Source organism: Oncorhynchus kisutch, linkage group LG8 (genome assembly GCF_002021735.2).
Source record: "Oncorhynchus kisutch isolate 150728-3 linkage group LG8, Okis_V2, whole genome shotgun sequence".
NCBI classification, from domain to species: domain Eukaryota; kingdom Metazoa; phylum Chordata; class Actinopteri; order Salmoniformes; family Salmonidae; genus Oncorhynchus; species Oncorhynchus kisutch.
The window spans coordinates 58,059,338-58,081,767 of record NC_034181.2 but is presented as its reverse complement, the minus strand read 5'-3'; the positions used below and the strand labels follow the sequence as shown (position 1 = coordinate 58,081,767).

The 22,430-nt window shown below is 42.7% G+C and overlaps 1 protein-coding gene across 2 annotated transcripts in view; it reads right to left on the bottom strand.

Moving 5' to 3' along the window:
- Positions 1-574: 574 nt before the first annotated feature.
- LOC109895498 (cadherin-11-like) overlaps positions 575-22,430 on the bottom strand; it is a 75,223-nt gene continuing 53,367 nt past the window's right edge. For both annotated transcript variants that reach the window (XM_020489212.2, XM_031830735.1), the window contains exons 2-12: positions 20,465-20,976; positions 19,321-19,615; positions 18,521-18,640; positions 15,105-15,272; positions 10,761-10,948; positions 7,753-8,006; positions 7,184-7,320; positions 6,455-6,576; positions 6,149-6,266; positions 2,696-2,947; positions 575-2,263 (exon numbers count right to left, since the gene is read on the bottom strand). In XM_020489212.2, coding sequence (XP_020344801.2) covers positions 1,767-2,263; positions 2,696-2,947; positions 6,149-6,266; positions 6,455-6,576; positions 7,184-7,320; positions 7,753-8,006; positions 10,761-10,948; positions 15,105-15,272; positions 18,521-18,640; positions 19,321-19,615; positions 20,465-20,704 — 2,391 coding nt within the window. In that variant the 5' untranslated portion in view covers positions 20,705-20,976 and the 3' untranslated portion in view covers positions 575-1,766. The remainder of the gene's footprint in view (positions 2,264-2,695; positions 2,948-6,148; positions 6,267-6,454; positions 6,577-7,183; positions 7,321-7,752; positions 8,007-10,760; positions 10,949-15,104; positions 15,273-18,520; positions 18,641-19,320; positions 19,616-20,464; positions 20,977-22,430) is intronic.

Sequence of the window (22,430 nt, the reverse complement as noted above, 5' to 3'; positions counted from 1 at the left end):
CACTTTGACATTATGGGGTATCGTGTGTAGGCCAGTGACAAGTAATCTAAATGTAATACAGTTTAAATTTAGACTGTAACACAACAAAATGTGGAATAAGTCAAAGGGTGTGAATACTTTCTGAAGGCACTGTATATGAAATGTACTTATTAGACTGTTAGAATGTTGCTGTCAAAATGTCTCAAAGTGGGGTCCATCCAGGTCTGGCTTTTTTTTTTGTGTTAAAGTGCACATTGACCTTTAGCTGGGAAGCATCCCTTGGAGAGGTTGAATACATTCGCTCTGGAGCAACCCTGGGAGAGATACGTTCATCTCAGGAAATGGTCAATGTGAACACTGACTTCTGGGTCCATACCAGTGAAAAGCACTGTAAATGATGTGCAGTATGTGTGTGGACAGTGTATGTAGTGTGTGTGAATGTGTGTGCATGTTCATGGTGTCACTGGTTGTTCTGTGTCACAGTTTGCTACTGTATATTGACCTCCTTTATTGCTCTAAGTCCTCCCAGCATCATCGAGTAGACACTGTTCAATATCATAACACAGATCACCTCTAGGGAAAGAACAGATTGCTCTTTTGCTCTTACAGATTTATTAACGTCAATCATTTTATAAAAAGCATTTATTTCAAAGTTTTTCGCTTCTTAGATAGAAGCACATAATAAAGCAACAGTACAATGTTCATAAAATATAAGGGTGATGCTGTAACATTTTCTTACATGTTGAAATACTGATATCTGCATGTGTACTAAAATAAGAACATTTTACAAATAGGTACCATAAATTCGACATAGAAATTAGGCATTATTCACTACGACAGGACAGATTGCTATTTTCTCAACGAGGGAGAAAAACATACGCCAAACAAAGAAAATTTAAAAAATGAAGAGAACCCAAAAAAAATCATAGTAATCATAACATAATTAAAAAATAAAAAAGATTTACAAGAACCAATAGGCCCAAGTTTGATCCTCAAGAGACATATTTGCACATTGTACTGTACATACGTTATGTGGACTTCAGCTTGCTTTAGGATATACTTTTCAAGTTGCAAAAAATGCACTGTGATGCAAGAAAGTCCATTACTTAAGGCGATTTTTGAGCTCACAGGTCTTTCCTTGTGATTGATCATTGGTGAGATTGGGCTGAAAGGGGGGATTTTTCTCTGGATTTGTGAAAAAACACTGTCTCTGTTTTTGTTTGAATCCATCTTCCTCAGGAAGAGGGAGGTGCTACAGGAGTGACCAGTCTCAGTTTGCGGTTACTGTTTTCTCATAGGTTTTTCATTGATATAAGGCAACAATTTTCTCTTCTCCTTTGTGAGCTCATTCACAGTATCAACAATTACATGTCTCTCTGTGACCCACATTCCAACCCCAAACCGTAGTAACCTACAAAATGACTAAAAAAGTGAAATACCAAGTGTTATTTGATCTCTCACCACAAACATTAAGCATGTCTTCATTTTTCATACACACCAGTACATCCCACAGAGGTGATTTTTTTTGTTTTTGTTTAGTTTTTCAGTTTTTTATCTTTCTTTCTCTCTCGCTCTTGTCTCCAACTCCTCAATACCATCTGTCCTTCCTTACCAAACATCCCCAACAGGTATCTAGTATACTGCAAGTATACTTTACACGTACAAATAACAAAGTTTACTATAAATAAAAATGCTTGTGGAATACTTATAGTAAACTTCAAGCACCACACAGTCAGTGGATGGTTGGAGAAAGGGCGCAAAGAGATGGTCGGGGAAATGGGTGAACGTTAAGAGTTGTCATCGGCGGAGTCTTTGGTGCCGTAAAGGTCGGCCAGCTTCTTGAAGCGCGGGCCCCAGCTTTGGAGGTAGTCGTAGTCTAGGTCTGAATCTGTGGTCACCGATTCCAGGGAGCTGAGGGATCCAGCGATGGAGCCCCGGCCCTCATAGCCATAGATCTGGATGGAGTCATAGGGAGGGGCCGTGGGGTCGCTGTCCGCGTCGTTAATGCGGGTCTTGATGAAATCATCCACGTCCACAGTGTTGGCCACGGGGTGCCCGCCAGGCCTCATCGGGTACTGGAGCTCAGGCTTGATGTCCTTACGGGGTAGGAAGCCGTTGGCACCGTCAGGGTTCTGTAGTGTAGCAATGTCGAAGGCCTCTGTGTCCTCCTCTCCACCGCCTTCATCATCATAGGTGATGATGTTCTCACGGATGTCTTCCTCCTCGAAGACGATGAGTGGCTCCTTCTTCTGACGACGCAGTGCCACAAACAGCACCACGATCGCTGCCATGAGAAACATATCAAATCAGCCAATCATGCAGAACCTCTAGCTCTTACAGCTCTTAAATACCTTTAGCATAACAAATTCCCTAATTAGCCACGCTTTGACAGATGTGGAAAATAAATCAGAGCTGCACATAATTTGGATTAGAAGTGCAAAAATATACAGAATGTTGAATTACAGGTGGTATGAATCTGTCAACATTTTTAAACAGTGTTAATTGCAAGCTAAATAATCAATTGAGCCTGTGTACATGATCAAAACGCACACTATTAATACTCTGTCAAGCATCTGCCCATAAATACTTAAAAGTATTCTGAAAACATTAAGGATAAGCACCACTCAAGATGGTATAAAATATCAAACATGAGTTAAATATTAGATCAACAACAGATTGAATGCAAGTTGATGTTTTCTTTGGCGCTGATGCTCACCCAGGAGAATGACGATACAGGCGAGTATGGCGATGAGAGCTCCGGTGCTGAGGCCTGCAGGCAGGATGTAAGGCTCCACGTTGCAGGACAGGATGGTGTCCTTACTGTCACAGCTGCACACTCGAATGGTCAGCGTGTTGGTGCTGCTCATGGGAGGGTTGCCGTTGTCGTTGATCTCAATGGGAAGGAAGTAGACATCCTGGGTCATCCGGCTGAAGCCCCTCCGGGTCACATATATGCTGGCTGTGCTGTCTGTGGGGAACAAGAGGGGAGCAGAAGTAGAATAAGTACAGAGTAAAGAGGGTCCTTCAAAATGGCTCCTCTGAGGGGGGGGGGGGGGGGGGAGACATCTTATAGAGACATACCTCAAGAGACTTGCAGCTGTAATTGTTACAAAAGGTGGCTCTACAAAGTATTGACTTTGAGGGGGTGAATAATTATCAAGTTTTCTAAATTGTTGTTTGTTTCACAATAAAACATATTATGCATCTTCAAAGTGGTAGACATGTTGTGTAAATCAAATGATACAAACCCCCCCCAAAAAATATTAATTTTAATTCCAGGTTGTAAGGCAACAAAATAGGAAAAATGCCAAGGGGGGGTGAATACTTTTGCAAGCCACTGTATTCCAGGTACAGACTGTACAAACTGCTTAACACGATCATAGTTATAACCGAAGAGTTTTACTTAGCCAACGAGTTCATAAGGCAGACGTATAGCTGCGGGGAGGAGAAGCAATGAGCTGTGATTTTCCAGATATTACATTATTGTAATATTGTGAAAATTTTATTCGCTTTTAGAAGTGCAATTAAAGCTCTAGTGGAGGTAGCTGTATTGGTTTTACTTGGGGCTGGGTGAGGGTGGAAGGATGCCAAGTGCACTCTCCTGACTCCGTGCAAGGTCGCACTCAGAACAGAGATGGAGTGAGTTCATTTAGGTGCTTGTGGCTTAGTCATTTTCCCTCCCTCTCTCACAGCGGTGTCCTCAGCCCACTATAGCTTTTTCGGAAAAGGTTTCTCATGACAAAAACTATTGTGCATAGAGAACAGAAGGGTGAAAGGGCTCTATGAATCCTGCTCTATTCATTATAGGTCGACCTGATAGGTTATCATTGCCTTGGTAGAGTATCTCCTAAGGGTTGAAGTAGAACACAGTCTAAAGCCATGAGAACTTAACTATCCTATAGAAACAAGGTAACATGGCTGAAAGAAGCACGTCATAAGAAGCCGCTTTCAAGGAACATTTTCTTCATAAAATGATACTTATTAAGTGTTCATACATCTGCAGTTTTGAGAGTGCAAGAAAAACTCTACAAACAAAGCTTTTTTAGTGTCCAACAAGCTTTCTCTACCCGTAACCTTGTTCTGGACACCTCCAAAACAAAGGTCATCTGGTTTGGGAAGAAGAATGCCCCTCTCCCCACAGGTGTTACTACTACCTCTGAGGGTTTAGAGCTTGAGGTAGTCACCTCATACAAGTACTTGGGAGTATGGCTAGACGGTGCACTGTCCTTCTCTCAGCAAATATCAAAGCTCTAGGCTAAAGTTAAATCTAGACTTGGTTTCTTCTATCGTAATTGCTCCTCTTTCAGCCCAGGTGCCAAACTAACCCTGATTCAGATGACCATCCTACCTACGCTAGATTACAGAGACATAATTTATAGATCGGCAGGTAAGGGTGCTCTTGAGCGGCTAGATGTTCTTTACCATTCGGCCATCAGATTTGCCACCAATGCTCCTTGTAGGACACATCACTGCACTCTATACTCCTCTATAAACTGGTCATCTCTGTATTCCCGTCGCAAGACCCACTGGTTGATGCTTATTTATAAAACCCTCTTAGGCCTCACTCCCCCCTATGTGAGATATCTACTGCAGCCCTCATCCTCCACATACAACACCCTTTCTGACATTCACATTCTGTTAAAGGTTCCCAAAGCACACACATTCCTGGGTCGCTCCTCTTTTCAGTTCGCTGCAGCTGGCGACTGGAACGAGCTGCAACAAACGCTCAAACTGGACAGTTTTATCTCAATCTCTTCATTCAAAGACACTCTTACTGACAGTTGTGGTGGCTTTGCATGATGCATTGTTGTCTCTACTTTCTTGCCCTCTGTGCTGTTGTCTGTGCACAATAATGTTTGTACCATGTTTTGTGCTGCTACCATGTTGCGTTGCTACGATGTTGTTGTAGACCGTCGTTGTAAATAACAATTTGTTCTTAATTAACTGACTTGCCTAGTTAAATAAAGGTACAAAAATATATATATATAAAAAAAAATGAAAACAGATCAAACGCGTAGAGAGACAGTCCTCGCCATGCTGGCTGCTGTATAGTCACTGCAGCACTGCTTGGAACAGTTTGATATGACTTTATCTGGGGATTTCTTTTTTTTAAATGATCCCATTAAACTGCAATTAACACATTCATTCCCCCTCATTCATTCTCCTCCATCACAGAAGCAGATATGCTTGGAAGTGGCTTGTGACCACGGCACGGTCGGGAAGAGTATTAAAGAGATGGCTGACGATGAAAAAAAGAGCTTAAGTTTTTATAGAATGAAAATATTGATGGATGCATGTCATTAAGAGAAGTGTCATGTAATTGCTTGTTCAAAGATGGCAATGCTGACTGAACTACTCGCAGCAGCTGTTGAATGTCTCCATCGTAGTTATTGCAATAGCTTTGTCACATGGTCCTGAGCAATCTCTATGGATATAAGCAAGTCTAATCAAGCATTTTTATGGAGTCAACACTCTGTGATTAACTTTTGCTTCTCATTATCTTTAATCCGAGAGTTTATCAACAAGGTTGATGAATGCTATTCCCATGTTGAGTAATTCTCCTCTGATGAGAGATGGCATCCTCTGGGGATAAATACCACTGTGCTTCATCTGTTGAAATGGAATGTAACAGGTACTCTTTCTGACCAGGATCGCCTAACCAGCCGCTCCATCACTGTGACTGGCAGACTGGAAAGGGCTTTGAGCTTAAGGACAGCTGGGATGAGTCACCAGCCAGGCAGGCCCCCAAACACGGCAGGCAGAAGGAAAGGTGCTCTCTCTCTCTCGCTCTCTCTCACTTCTCCACCCCTGGCTGATCAGACAGAGTGTGATGTAGGGATAACTAATGCAATCACAAGCTCCGCAAACTGATCCAACAGGCTCAGTCTCCTACGCAGCAGTTCACCGATGTAGAGGCTAGGATGCCAGAGAGACACCCATGGTAATGAATAAGTGGGGAGCTCTATGGGATCTAGCTTCAAATCCAACTTCAGTCTACAAAGATCTGCTGAATCACTTCCGATGCATAAACAGTGCAAATGTAGAGAAACCTGATTTGATATAAAGAAGGAAAAAGACCCAGAGTTGTTCTATCTCACTGACTGGAGTACTGGACCAAACAGAAGTCGCTCTTCTCGTTGATGGAAATAGAACGTTTGAGCCCACCCACCTCTGTTGTCTTTCAGGGAGAAGTTGTGGTTGTTGACAGCCTCTGGGGCGATGCTGAAGTGGAAGTACTGTCGGTGGGCCATCTCATCCTTGTCCACCGCACTGACTGTCTCTATGAGCTGAGTTGAACAACACACATAGGAGTTAGTACAGACCGAGTTCACCAAAACACTGAACATATTCAATATATTCACTATAATATAAATATATTTTTGCACATGGTGGTTGCTAGTATGCAGAAAGATCTGTCTTTTCTAAATGTGACTTGGGGAAAAGTACAATATACATTGTGAATGATTGGACTTACTTTGCCAGGGGAGGCATTTTCACACACAAGGATTTCGTTCTGTGTGGCAAACTCAGGGGCGTTGTCATTCATATCTTTGACTTTGATGTTGACACGTACTTTTGTATCTTGGTGATGTCCCCCTGTGCAGAATGACAAAAATGAATAACAAACAAGTTAGTGATTTAGTGCACATACATGGGAATTGCCTGGCTAGAAAACAAAACCATCTCCCACTGCAAACACAATGAGAAGACAGCACAGTATGAACCTATTTATTGTATAAGAAATGATGTAGGTTGTTGAATGCTTGGAAATGATGCTGTCAGACAAGTGTCATGCATAATATAACAGAACTGCTTGATCTCTAAAGTTCCAGACAACATTTTTGATGCATCAAATTATCCCTGATAGGAGAGATGGAAATATTTGAGACAGATATACTTCAAAACCAGACATAATCATCTGGAGTAGAATCACACAGACGGAGAACAGCAACTTAAAGATGTTTATTTCTGATTTGGGGGGGGATGTGGATGTTTTGCAGTAGTCTCTAGCTACTCATTTCAGTTTTTGAAAGGCACTTTGTGGTAATCTTCTCTCAAAAACATCTTGAGGGAAGGCGACTCTAGGACCACATAAGAGCCGGGTGGGAACACAACAGTTCCTGGATTGGGAGGCATGACGTCTCTGATATTTCCAGCTACCCTCTAATTTGAAACCCGAGGTGGATATTGGAGGGTGGCGTACCAATCTCAGTGGCGCTGACAGAGATGTTGTGCCAGGGTAGTGTCTCCCGGTCCAGCGGTCTGGTGGTCTTGATGATGCCATCCTCCGGGCCGACACTGAAGAACTGCTCCACGTCCGTGTAGCGTGGAATCATGTACCTGCAGTGAACAGTAATGATAAGTAAACACGTATTCGATTAGGGCCTGGTTCCTTAGATAAATCAAAAGCCTAATTATCATTGTGCTGTAGGAATGCACGTTTGCATTATTTGGATGAATGTATTCAATGGAACAATGTTTATAGTTACAACAAAGAAACGGCATGTTCCTTTAAATATTTGCTCCCGCAGAGCAGGAAATAATATAGGCTATTTCTTTTGTTTACTGATTGAGTAGGGCCCTGCACTATTTTATGTTGACAAGACGAGGCCTTTGAAACTGAAATCATCTACGTATCAACATAACATTGGCAATTTAAAACAGCAAGGATGTATTATAACACAATGGGTCTGGGTGGGGTTGACAGCGGCGCTAAAAACAAACACAAATGAGTAACAGAGAGAGTGACGGAGAGTGTTCCAAGTAGCCTACCTGACAGGGTTGTTAGCCACGTCTGTGTCTTTAGCGTGTACACGGCCCACCACGGTCCCATCGTGGGCATTCTCCTCCACCTCGAAGCTGTAGCTAGTTGCCAGGAAAGCAGGCGGCTCGTCTGCGTCCTCCACCATAACCTTAACCGTGGCTGTGTCTTTGTAGGGTCCCCAGGCGATGAAGCGGGGGTCCACGTGTGTATTGGATGCCTCTACTCTCAGGGTGTATGCTCTCTTAGTCTCAAAGTCCACAGGCTGGAAAGAGGGAGCAGAGTGGATTTAGCAATAATACATTCAAACTATATCATCATTAATATCTTGGGACAAAAATGAGAAGGTTGTCGTAAACGTAATTCTTTCTATAATACAATTACTGCATCATAAAAAAGTATTTACTGTAGCTGTACACTGCTATCTAGAACCTTAGAGGGTTCTTCGGTTGTCCCCATAGGAGAACCCTTCAAAGAACCCTTTTTGGTTGCAGGTAGAACCATTTTGGTTACAGGTAGAACCATTTTAGGTTCTATGTAGAACCCTTTCTTCTGCAAAAGGGTTCTGCCTGGAACCAAAGAGGGTTCTACCTAGAACCAAAAATGTTTATCCTACCGGGACAGCCGAAGAACCTATTTGGGATGCCTTTTTTCTAAGAGGGTCAAATCAGTATGGAGTTGAGATGCTAGCTAGAGGGTGCTGTTGCAAAATAAGACAGTGGTTGTGGACAACGTCAGCATGAGACAACACCAAGACATTCTTTGCTCAGTCCTTCTACCTAAGATGACCCTTGTTTCAGTTTAATGCCTTATCTAAGTCATAGCCTCAAATCACCACCAGTTCATTTACTTGCAAGAAAATGGAAAGACACTCTCAAATCAATTATGCACAAACATAGTTAATGGCCATTTAGTGTGAACAACCCTTATCCCTCTACACCCTCCTACTGCTTTCACACATCTGCATGTTTTCTTATTACCCTGTCTCACATCACTCGCATAAATTACCGAGTGAGACTTTAAAGTCCCGACCGGAGTTGAGGGGGCGCCATACCAGGATGCACACACACAAACAAACACACACTTTATCTCTCTCTCTCTGCCTGTGTGGTGATTGATGTGAAGTTGTTTTCCTATCTCAGTTTTTTTGTTCATCCTTCAGTATTTTTTTTGCATGTCTTTAATGAAGCGGTCAGTGGTAGGAACTGCCATGACCCAGTTCTTTCCTTTAACAGGTCGGTGAATGTTCCTCACTGACGTTGTCTCCTGAAGCTGTGGTCCCCTTGCTCTCTGTCTCACCCCCCCCTTTATCTCTCTCTCTGCTCTCTTTCTCCCCCATCTCCATTTCTTTCTGTCTCCCTCCTCTCAACCCTCCCCCGTCTCGCTATCTCTCTCTCTCTGTTCTTTTATTTTGGCACTTAATAATTTGCTGCTGAAACTAATCAGCGATAGATAATATTCACAATAATGCCAGACTTCCTCTTAGCATTCAGCCTGCGCCTGGTAGCCCGCAGTTGAAACAGAATACTTGATTAAAACTCTGGCAATTCCGTCAGTCATTTCAACTTTAATTTTCAACATGTTTTGAAGAGCAAAAGGTGATGATTTCCCAAGAGGTGTATTGTGGAGGCATTATGTTATTGAGAAGAGCAGGGCTGCATCAAACTGATTGTTGTCGGCACGCTGTATAGTCCCCCCCTCCTCCCCCTCCTCCACCTCCACACACACCACACCCAGCCTAATCAGCAGACAGAATGGTCTCATTTGGGGACCTGGGTCCTGGAATTTGAGATAGCCAAACACTGTTAAGAATTACAACCAACCCCCCCCCCCCTCCCTACTCAGCGTCAAACCATTATTTCCCCTGATTCAATTCTTCCACTTTCCCCAGCTACAATTTCTATTACCCAACGTTCATAAGACTCATTATTGTTGCACCTCTCTGTTATGGAAATGAGGGGGATATGCACTGAGCAGCGAAGTCTGATCCCACTTGGGTTCATGCGGCCATAGAGGAAGTTGTTTACATGCCCATTTCACACATTTCAATGGCCGCTGTCGTGGCTTACCTGGTATAATCCGCAGCCATGATTAATAGAACAGTGCCATTTTTCAGCACATAGACGACACACACCGGTACTCACACTCCACAGAACTGCCAAAATTACCCAGCTTGCGTAAACCCTTGAGAATGCAAAGGCCTTCCTCTCGGAGTTGTGTTACTTTTGGAGAGGAGTAGAGAGGACCGTGAGTGAGATTGCTGCTGATCTGAGTGTGAGGGAGCTTGTGCTGTGAAAGACAGTTGAGGGATTTTAAATAATAAAGCACCACCAGGTGGCAATGCTCCGTCTAGGCTGCTGCTGCTGCGTAGGGACTAGGGAGGGAAGCAGCGCCTCTCTCTCCCTCTCCCCTCTGGAGGCCCGGCTAAGCCTAACCATGGCAGGCAGCTCCAGGCGCAGTGGTGCCAGTGAGTACCTAGAGGCAGCCCAGGCACGGTGCAGTGCAGTGCAAGGCTGACCTCTCCAGGTCGGTAAATGTCGGCATAATCCCAGCCCCGGAGCACAGCAGAGCTGCAGCTCCACGCTAGCAGCCGACCCACAGTCGGACTGCCTAGATGAGATTCCTCTCCCAGAGAACCAGCCATGAAAGTCAATGCTCGTAATAAGAAACTGAAGCGGTGTCATTGCAATCACAGAGTGGAACAGTGAAAAATCACTCTCTCTCGCCACTGCTCGGTGTGTGCTTCAGTCTCACACTCTCTTTCTCCCCCTCTTTCTCTCTCTACCACACATAAATTGCATATAGCCAGCTTTACACATTCAAACACGCACAGACACACACAGGTGTGTCAAGAAATGTCAAGTATTGAGGCTAGCATTTTAGTCCTCAGCACGTTAGTGAAAGGGCAGTAGCAAAAAAGGCGATTCAATGCAGACGACCCTATACACTGTCTCACAACATTCCCTTCATTCCTCCACAATGTTTGTGGAATAGTAAATCGCCTTCACTCCCTTTTCACCTTTCTCAGTTTGATGACACCCTCGCGGGTGTCAGTGTCGGTGGTAATCTCAAACACAGTCATCCCATCGCCCTCGATGAAACGATATGACACAAGTCCATTCTCGCCCAGGTCTGGATCTTTAGCCTTCAGACGGCCCACCTCCTCACCCGAAACCTTGTCCTCTGAAACTGACATGGAGTATACACCTGTGGGGAGAAACAATAGAAACGGTTACAACTAAGAAAATATCATTCACACTTGTAGTCGACGCCCGATGCCTGGTTTGACTTACTCCGAGGTACAGAATACCATTCACCCAACTTTTCACGACATTCATGTAATCTTGTTTTAAATAAGCCCCTGCCTATCTTTGTCACTGTGGGAGCAGCTGTATATACAGGTGAAGTCGGAAGTTTACATACACCGTAGCCAAATTTAAACTCAGTTCTCTGACATTTATTCCTAGTAAAAATTCCCTGTCTTAGGTCAGTTAGGATCACCACTTTATTTTAAGAATGTGAACTGTCAGAATAATAGTAGAGAGAATGATTTATTTCAGCTTTTATTTCTTTCATCACATTCCCAGTGGGTCAGAAGTTGACATACACTCAGTTAGTATTTGATAGCATTGCCTTTAAATTGTTTAACTTGGGTCAAACGTTTCGGGTAGCCTTCCACAAGCCTCCCACAATAAGTTGGGTGAATTTTGTCCCATTCCTCCTGACAGAACTGGTGTAACTGAGTCAGGTGTGTAGGCCTCCTTGTTCACACATGCTTTTTCAGTTCTGCCCACAATTTTTTTATAGGATTGAGGTCAGGGCTTTGTGATGGCCACTCCAATACCTTGACTTTGTTGTCCATAAGCCATTTTACCACAACTTTGGAAGTATGCTTGGTGTCATAGTCCATTTGGAAGACCCATTTGCAACCAAACTTTAACTTCATAACTGATGTCTTGAGATGTTGCTTCAATATATCCACATAATTTTCTACCTCATGATGCCATCTATTTTGTGAAGTGCACCAGTCCCTCCTGCAGCAAAGCACCCCCACAACATGATGCTGCCACCCTCGTGCTTCACGGTTGGGATGGTGTTCTTCGGCTTGCAAGCCTCCCCCTTTTTCCTCCAAACATAACGATGGTCATTATGGCCAAACAGTTCTATTTTTTTTTTTCATCAGACCAGAGGATATTTCTCCAAAAAGTACGATCTTTGTCCCCATGTGCAGTTGCAAACTGACTAGTCTGGCTTTTTTATGGCGGTTTTGGAGCAGTGGCTTCTTCCTTGCTGAGCGGCCTTTCAGGTTATGTCGATATAGGACTCGTTTTACTGTGGATATAGACACTTTTGTACCTGTTTCCTCCAGCATCTTCACAAGGTCCTTTGCTGTAGTTCTGGAATTGATTTGCACTTATGCACCAAAGTAAGTTCATCTCTAGGAAACAGAACACATCTTCTTCCTGAGCAGTATGATGGCTGCATGGTCCCATGGTGTTTATACTTGCCTACTATTGTTTGTACAGATGAACGTGGTACCTTCAGACGTTTGGGAATTGCTCCCAAGGATGAACCAGACTTGTGGAGGTCTACAAAAAAAAAATCGGATTTTTTTCTGAGGTCGTCTTGTCTTGTACACCTCCAATTGACTCAAATGATGTCAATTAGCCTATCAGAAGCTTCTAAAGCCATGATATCATTTTCTGGAGTTTTCCATGCTGTTTGAAGGCACAGTCAACTTAGTGTATGTAAACTTCTGTCCCACTGGAATTGTTATAAGTGAAATGATCTGTCTGTAAACAATTGTTGGTAAAATGACTTGTGTCATGCACAAAGTAGATGTCCTAACCGACTTTCCAAAACTTTAGTTTGTTAACAAGAAATTGGTGGAGTGGTTGAAAAACGAGTCTTAATGATTCCAACCTAAGTTTATGTAAACTTCCGACTTCAACTGTAGCTAGATACATGCACCGACTATACATAGCTAGATACTAGTAAAGAGGCTCCTAGTCTACCAGTAGCTCAGATTGTCACTGGTCGATTCCCTTCTCTTGCATGCCTTTAATTCGGACTCTTCCTGTATTCGGCTATAGGCTTGTGTAATGTATGTTAGAAGAAGTTGAAGTTGTAAAATTTCAACTACTGTTATGGTTTTGATAGCATGATGTAACTTGCACTTGTTGTTTTCAGGTTTGATTGAGACAATGTATTCCCCTAACCGTATTCCTTCAATAATGTCTTTCCTTATCAAATGTAAGACTAAATGCCCTTTGTAATATATTTTGGTGCATATACAGTGAGCTCCAAAAGTATTGAGACAGGGGAAATGTTTTGTTCATAACACTTATTATGATTGACATTTGTTTGGTATAAGCCTTTTCTTTTAAGAGCTTTGTCACAGTGGACCAGTCAAAATACAAAGTGCTGGAGTACAGAGTCAAAACAACAAAAGCATTTTCACTGTCCCAATACCTTTTGGAGCTCACTGTATGTGTTTAAAATACTATCCAGGTTAGGAATTGTCTGGTCATGGAACATTCCATAGAATTCTAGAAAAATACCACTGTTCACTAAAAAGGCTGTAACTCAATCACTGTAAAAGGTATTATTCCGATTTCAGATTATCAATCCTTACAAAATAAAGAACACTAAATATGCTCTAAGATTTTCTCTGTTTTCAATGGCAGTTGTTTGAGGGGAAAAAAACATTTAAGATACACATTTTCACAGGTGTTCTTTTCTTGACTGATTGCCAGTTGATTGATGTGGTGCTATCACATGCCATATCAGTTGAAAGGGCTGTTTTTCAGCTTTCAAAATGTGTATAATGTTTTCATATATGGTTTGACACCAGCAAATTATGCTCATTAATATACGCTGAGGTCATGGTCTCAGTAAATTCACAAATTCCTAAACTCTCCTACTGATGATGCAACAATACCAATATGGCGATTTACAGTTACTATTAGCTGGTGTTCTAAAGCCTAGTGTTTCCATTTGCTTTTAATGCTGTAAAACACATTTATGGTATTTTACTGTTCATTCTACAGCGTTTTACTGTTGAAATGAATTAATGGTGTGGTCCATCTTTGAAAGACATTGTATCTTTACCTGTTCTGCATTTACACCTAATTAAAGAGATTAGAGCGAGAGAGAGAGAGATATAAATGGAACGCAAGAGATACCTGTGGAGATTCAGCTGGCCAGCACCTGAGGGCCACAGCCCATGAGCAGACAGTGTTTTGTGTTTGTATTTGCATGTGTGTGAGTGTGTGTGTCTACAGGGGTGCATACACCTGCCATTGGCCGAGGCAGAGCAGTAGGGCCATATGCCCTCTCCGCCCTGTCTGCTCCTCCTATTGAAATGTTCAGAGCCAAACACTTCAGCTGCATTTAAAAATAACGCTGACATGGGAAGGAGCCTTTAAAAAAAAGGCCTAATCATATAAAGGGCTGCTACTTCAATCAGACTACATAAAAAACATAAGGGATCTTTTCGTGAGAAAGTTACTGAATCCACCCAGTCTAAAACTGTCTCTGACCATGAGAGCTGGAAATAAATATTAACATAATATCAGAGGTTGAAACGTGACAATACTGATGTGAATGTCATCTCAAAAAGTATGTCATTACTTATTGAACAATGTTCCAGTTTTCATCATCTGGGAAAGAGTTTACATTATTGCACGTGGTTGAGTCAGCCCACTGACTCAGTTTTAGAAGTTTCTCACCCCACCCAGGACTAGTTTACCCCAAATATGTATGCTAATATGCTAATTTTCCATCCAAGAGTCGCTGTTAGCAGGGATACATCCGAGCCTCAGTGCTGATAGTAGGGGAAAGATTGGGAGCTCTCTGGGACAAATCTTCAGGCTCTGCTCTCAAGAAGTAGGGGGAAATTGATGTGGACCATTTCTACTATATGAGACGTAAATCTGTGTTTAGCTCGCGGTTTAGAATTCCCCTCCATTCCCCCTCTCCGTCGAACAGAAATACTGACATACTGTTATCGCGCTTAAGATACTTGCTGTCATCACAGCTCCTATGAGCGCAATGAAACTGTTTAATAATTAAGTTTTAATACCCCCCCCTTTAACATCTATACCCTATACAAACTGCGTGTTGCATGGCCTCTGGGGCCATCAGCCATCCATATTTTGAAGTGTTGAGGCTTGAGGAGCTCAGAGAGCGCTAGACTGGCTTAAAGCAGACCTGTCCCCCGTGGATGATGCTGCTCTTACCTCAGCAGAGAGGGACAGTGACGACGGGAAGAAAGACCATCTCAGGGATTAAGTTAGCTTTAGAAAACCGAAAATAAATTTTAAAAACATAGAAAAAGTGAAAGACATGACTCTTCACTTACTCTGAGGGAACTTGGGTGGGTTGTCGTTGACGTCCGTCAAGGTGATTTTCACTTCTGTTGTCCCTGACAATCCCCCCATGTGTCCCCCCATGTCCTTTGCTTGGATGACAACGTCATATTCCTGCCGAGCTTCCCTGTCCATGTTGGGCAGAGCAGTCCGGATTATCCCTGGGGACAGGAGAGGAGGAAAATGGCTTTAATTCAAGAGGGACCTGCCTGTGACCTTTCAGCAGCTTACTACCATGCAAGGCCTATTGGGAGGAGCAGGGCATGATTGGTCATCACTGACACGTGAGATCACATTGCCATCTCATTCATCGGGCTCCTTTTCTAATATTGGGGTAATTACTGTGATATGTAAAAGGGAAAAAGAAGTGGCGTATTTCAATAGAAACTGCAGAACACTGCTCAGAACAGCAGTGAGGAACTGTTTTTTTAAGCCAGTTGTTTATTTAATTATGTTTCTGTGAGGAAACTGGCACTTCTCACATCACAGGAGAATATGATGGGGATGGTTGTTCTCTGGTGATATTTAGATGAGCCTGTGCATGAAATGCAGATAAGCCAAAAACAAATTATAAATGTGAGCATTGGACATGATCCAGTGAAATATCCAGCTTTGGTTTATTAGCAGGATTTTCTCTCTCCGATCTCTCTCTCGCTCTGAGATCTCCCTGTTTGGCTGGGGGTACTTTGGCTCCCAGGATGCTTAGAGTTCCACCAGGATATTGCTTGCCTAATCTGGCCGTGAGTTAATTCTGTTTGGCAAAGGACAGGTACACTCAGACTTTGCCTTGGAGAAATCCCAAAGCACGACAGGACTAATCCTCAACACTCACTTGGCACGTATACAAATTGTGAGAATTGACAGATTATCATAAGATACATTTAAATACATAACAGTTTTGATACAAGGCATACAATATGTATATATATAGTGCCTTCAAAAGTATTCAAAAAATAGGCCATGGTGGCGAAGTAATTACAATATACAAAATAAGATCTGGTGCAACCAATTACCTTCAGAAGTCACATAATCTGTCACAATCTGTCACATGATCTCAGTATATATACACCTGTTCTGAAATATCCCAGAGTCTGCAACACAACTAAGCAAGGGGCACCACCAAGCAAGTGGCACCATGAAGACCAAGGAGCTCTCCAAACAGGTCAGGAATAAAGTTGTGGAGAAGTACAGATCAGGGTTGGGTTATAAAGAAATATCAGAAACGTTGAACATCCCAAGAAGCACCATTAAATCCATATATATATATTTTTTTTTTTTTAAAAATGGAAAGAATATGGCACCACAACAAACCTGCCAAGAGAGGGCCGCCCACCAAAACTCATGGACCAGGCAAGGAGGGTATTAATCAGAGAGGCAACAAAGCGACGAAAGATAATCCTCAAGGAGCTGCTAAGCTCCACAGCGGAGATTGGAGTATCTGTCCATAGGACCACTTTAAGCCATACATGCCACAGAGCTGGGCTTTATGGAAGAGTGCCAGAAAAAATACATTGCTTAACTTCTTCGATATAGGGGGCGCTCTTTTAATTTTTGGATGAAAAACGTTCCTGTTTTAAACAAGATATTTTGCCATGAAAAGATGCTCGACTATGCATATAATTGACAGCTTTGGAAAGAAAACACTCTGACGTTTCCAAAACTGCAAAGATATTGTCTGTGCGTGCCACAGAACTGATGTTACAGGCGAAACCCAGAAAAAAATCCAATCAGGAAGTGCCGCATTTTTTTAAACCGCCTCATTCCAATGACTCTATATGGCTGTGAAGGAGCTAGGAGTCAGCTTACGTTTTCCACGTTTTCCCCAAGGTGTCTACAGCATTGTGACGTATTTGTAGGCATATCATTGGAAGATTGACCATAAGAGACTACATCTACCAGGTGGTCGCTTGGTGTCCTCCATTGCAATTATTGCGTAATCTCCAGCTGCAGAATTTTTCTTCTGATGAGAAGCCAACTGCCACCACTGATAGATTATCGAATAGATATGTGAAAAACACCTTGAGGATTGATTCTAAACAACGTTTGCCATGTTCCTGTCGATATTATGGAGCTAATTTGGAAAAAAGTTTGGCGTTGTAAGTGACTGCATTTTCCGGTATTTTTCTTAGCCAAACGTGATGAACAAAACGGAGCTATTTCGTCTACACAAATAATATTTTTGGAAAAAATGAACATTTGCTATCTAACTAAGAGTCTCGTCATTGAAAACATCCGAAGTTCTTCAAAGGTAAATTATTTTATTTGAATGCTTTTCTTGTTTTTGTGAAAATGTTGCCTGCTGAATGCTAGGCTTAATGCTATGCTAGGCTATCAATACTCTTACACAAATGCTTGGGTAGCTTTGGTTGAATAGCATATTTAAAAAATCTGAGATGACAGTGTTGTTAAGAAAAGGCTAAGCTTGTGTTTCAATATATTTATTTCATTTCATTTGCGATTTTCATAAATAGGAAACGTTGCGTTATGGTAATGTGCTTGAGGCTATGATTACGCTCCCGGATACGGGATTGCTCGTCACTAGAGGTTAAATAAAAAATAAGCAAACACGTTTGGTGTTCACCAAAAGGTATGTGGGAGACTCCCAAACATATGGAAGAAGGTACTCTGGTCAGATGAGACAGAAATGTAGCATTTTGGACATCAAGAAAAACGCTATGTCTGGCACAAACTCAACACCTCTCATCACCCCTGGAACACCATACCAACACAAACCCAACACCACAGTGAAGCATGGTGGTGGCAGCATCATGCTGTGGGAATGTTTTTCATCAGAAGGGACTAGGGAACTGGTCAGAACTGAAGGAATGATGGATGGCGCTAAATACAGGGAAATTGCTGAGGGAAACCTGTTTCAGTCTTCCAAAGGTTTGAGACTGGGACGGAGGTTCACCTTCCAGCAGGACAATTACCCTAAACTAAAGCAACACTCAAGTGCTTTAAGGGGAAATATTTAAATGTCTTGGAATGGCCTAGTCAAAGCCCAGACCTCAATACAATTGAGAATCTGTGGTATAACTTAAAGATTGCTGTACGCCAGCGGAACCCATCCAACTTGAATGAGCTGGAGCAGTTTTGCCTTGAGGAATGGGCAAAAATCCCAGTGGCTAGATGTGCCAAGTTTATAGAGACACACCCAAAGAGACTTGCAGGTGTCAAGTTTTCTGTTTTTTGTCTTATTTCTTGTTTGTTTCACAATACTGAATATTTGGCATCTTCAAAGTAGTAGACATGTTGTGTTAATCAAATGATACAAACCCCTCCCAAGATCTATTTTAATTCCAGGTTGTAAGGCAACAAAATAGGAAAAAATGTCAAGGGGGATATATATATATATATATATATATATATATATATATATGAAACAAGGTGGGACAGAGAGGTTGGGTACCTGTTTGTGGTTCCACTGAGAAGTAGGGCTGGCCCTGGAGAATGCTGTACACCAGTCTGGCACTATTCCCATAGGTGGGATCATCAGCATCTGTGGCTGTTACCTGCATCACTGAGGTACCTGGACGACACAAGAACAGCAGGTGTTATTATTTTCAATACCATTTACCCAACATAATACTTGCAATAAGAAAATCATTATGGCATTTAGCTTGAGCCAATACTATGTTTCTAAAATGAAATTCCTGCTATATACCTGATGTTGGAAGTGTTTGCCTTTCTAGAAATTGCTTATTCTTAACCGAAAATGTGGTGCAGTCAGCATCCCTCCCATGGTTATAATGTCCTTAAGTGCTCATGGTTTTGGGATTCACACAAAGCCTAGATGTTTCGCCAGTATTTTAAATTAATTTGCCATCACAGTGGTTTCTGAACATATTTGAAGCTGGGCTGGTCTAGACTGCCGAGTCTGAGCCCCAGAAGCACCATTTGGGTTGTCAGCTGGTGGAATCGCAGGGAAATAGATTGTTACTCTGACAGGCCAGCATTAAGGATGTTGTATTACATGGTGTGATCCCCCACACACACACACTCACGCAAAAAAAACCTTCACAAGGAAGAGGGAAATTGCAGAGCCGCAACAACAACAGCAACGCTTCCAACTTTGCCTCCCCCGGTCAGATTACAGTAATTTTGAATAATGCATGGGAAACAAGCTGTTCACTGGTAAACAGTCTGAGGAAGGGAGAATTAGACAGAGGGTAGAGAATCCTTCACGGTCCATTCCCCAGCCAGACTCACCGACGTTGGACATTTCAGGCACCCTGGCATAGTATGGCCCATGTAGGAACTCAGGTGGGTTGTCATTGATGTCCTGGACCTTGACTATGAACTCAGACGGAGGCTCCAGAGGCTTGTTGGTGGCCCTGTCCACAGCCTGGGCTGTGAGGGTGTACTGGGCCTGCTCTTCCCTGTCCAGGGTCTTGGTGGCATGGATGTTGCCTGTCTTGTCATCAATGACAAAAATGGTGCCTGCACCCTCCCCTGAGAGAATGTACTTGCAATTGCCATCCCCAGCATCAACGTCTGAGTGGAGCTGGAAACAAATGGAACGAAAAAAGTCAGCAAAATTACTTTGGAAAAAATATGTTAAAAACCATTTAAAAAATACTACCTTCCAACATGTAGTGTGATCACTAGAAGGAACATGGATAATGAGAATCACATTCGGCTCAGGCAATCATGTAAATGTGATTACATTTAAATGCATAGCTTAGAGAAAACTGCCTTGAAACCAATATGTTTCAACATAGAGAATCAATCTATATTTACTCTGATGATAAACATTAGGTGCAACACAGCAACATTACAATTAGTGGTCTGTCACATTATCAGACAGTCACTTGATTGGTTAATTTCTGCAATTCAAAACACGCATAACTATATTCCCACAAACGCATATATGAATTGTATTTCAATTTATTTTGCAATATCTACCAACTTTTCATTATATTCTATGAAATATTGTTAATAGAAACCTGTCCTGCATGCATGTTGTTTTTGTTGTTGATTGATGTCATGATTGATATCCCAATCCAATAATAACAAGGTAACATCTCTGTCACTGCCGGAATTAGAGGCAAATTTAGGTCCCCATTTGTAATCGTAATTTCTGTGGACCCCTAAAATTGCCTGTTTCCCAGATGTCAATGTCTTTGGGGGATGCTTTGATATTAAAAAGGAAATCTAATTTATAATCTTTAATCAAGTGGGCCACTGATTGCTTTGTGTAACAAATTGAGGATATTGCAAGGTCTCCACTGGTAATGAAAACCCCCTGTGACTTTAATTCAGAGATCAACAGATAGAGAGGGGGAAAGAATGGGAGAGAAAAGAGAGGAGAGGTAGGAAGGTAATGATGAAGAATTTAAAACGGTGACCTTACCCTGCCCACTAACACTGGGTCTGGCCCTGTGTACTCCTCAATGACAAAGAACTGGTTCCAGACCCAACCTCTCTTGGAGCGGTGTAGGACCTGTCCCTCCTTGCCTGTCCTCTCCCGGTGCCTGTGTAGGGAGAGGCGGCGGCGGTGGCTGTGCTCCAGGGGTGCCGAGGCGGCCACAGCGCTGTACAGCACGGCGCCCAAGCACATCAGGAACACCTGCAGTCCCAGTCCCTCCCACATCCTGCTGCCAGCCGACCAGTGCTACTCCGCCTTCCTTTGGGCCTTGCTGCACGTGTGCCTGTGTCCCCTGAGAGGCACAATCCAGAGATAATCCTGGGAAAACCTTCCTCCTGAGGTCCTTCCTGGATGGTGGCTTCACTCCACTCACTCGCTAGCCTGGGGACTTGGACCCTAAGCCTCACCGGATCCTTTGGTTTTGCTTTATGCAGTTACTCATCACAACCCCTTTCTTCTTCTCTCTCTTCCTCCTTCTTCTCCTCCCAACGTAGGCCCTGAAATGAAACGAAAATGCACAGAGTCGATCACAGGGGACAAAACAGAGTTCTGTACAAGAGTAGTTATCGTCAGCCCACTCTCCAACCAAAGTTTTAATTGACTCCTCTCTAAATCTCGACATATTAATTCATTTTGTGCCTCTATCTTGCTCTAATTAAGTGACAGAGGTTGTAAACTCATTTGCTCTTATTTAATTAGACATCAAGCCACTGGTGTTCTCAGATTGAAGTGTTGCCTATGTTTTGTCCCTTGTAGTATTACATTAGGTGAGTAGAGCAAAAGGGAAATAGTCTCCTTCAAAATTCTAATTTGGTACAAAATGCATCACTTCATTTTCATTCACTGACCATGCACTGATGGTCAACAAAGGGACAACGGAGCTAAAAACAGAATAGTCTAATAGTCGATTTGCACAGTCCTAACTGCAAACAAAGCAGGCCTAATCACATGCCAATAGGTTATGTTACACATCCGACAATTAACCAGATGCTGTGTTGTTGTCAGTCCCATGATTGGCTCTCATCACTTCCTGCTTGGCTGCTCATGGATGGACAAGGGGAACAAATGGACCTGCGGGAGATTTTCCTATCCACTGAGCCACTAAGAACCTTCAGCCTCAGCAACGATGCTAGCTGGGAGCCCAACCACAACAATAATGCTTTAACACACTGCTTACGGTGAAACACACGGTCCAGCAGGGAAGAGAGAGAGGGAGAGAAGAGAAAAAACAGAACAAATCTCCAGCTTTTGTGGCAGAGCTCATAAATAAAGTCCAAATAAAGCACATCCCACCAGTGAAGTAGGGAAATGGGCACCCTAACTCAGTTGGACCTCTCCACTGTCAGTCCCCATAATGAACGCCTGATAACGCTTCATGCTTTCCAGTGTCTCGGGTTGTAAATTGGCAGCTACTCCAGAAAAAGAAGACATTCTATGCTTTTTTTTCATTATTGACTGGCCACCAAAAATGTCAGCCAACTGTGTGTGTAGGAGTGGTTTTATTGCCTCCGATACCCCATCATCTCAAGGGAAGTGTTTCCCATTTAAATGCCTCGGGAATCACAGGCATTCATCCGTCTTGGCTAAGACTGTGGATGTGCTGAATAAGTAGTCTGGTCTAAAGTCAGTCATTGATGGCAAGTGACTCAACAGCGATGCAAAATGTCTCATCTATTACTGTAATACAGTGATTGTGAGTCATGTATGAAGTATTCCAGTGGATGGCTAGACAGCTAAATGTTTCAATGCAGAACTACTGTGGAATGGTGTGAGAGACATCGGAGAATTAGTGAATATGGAAAAATACACTGAATACACCAAACATCAGAAACACCTTCCTAATATTGAGTTGCACCCCCCCATCCCTCTTTTGCACTCAGAACAGCCTCAATTCATCGGGGTATCGGCTCTACAAGGTGTCAAAAGCATTTCACAGGGATGCTGGTCATGT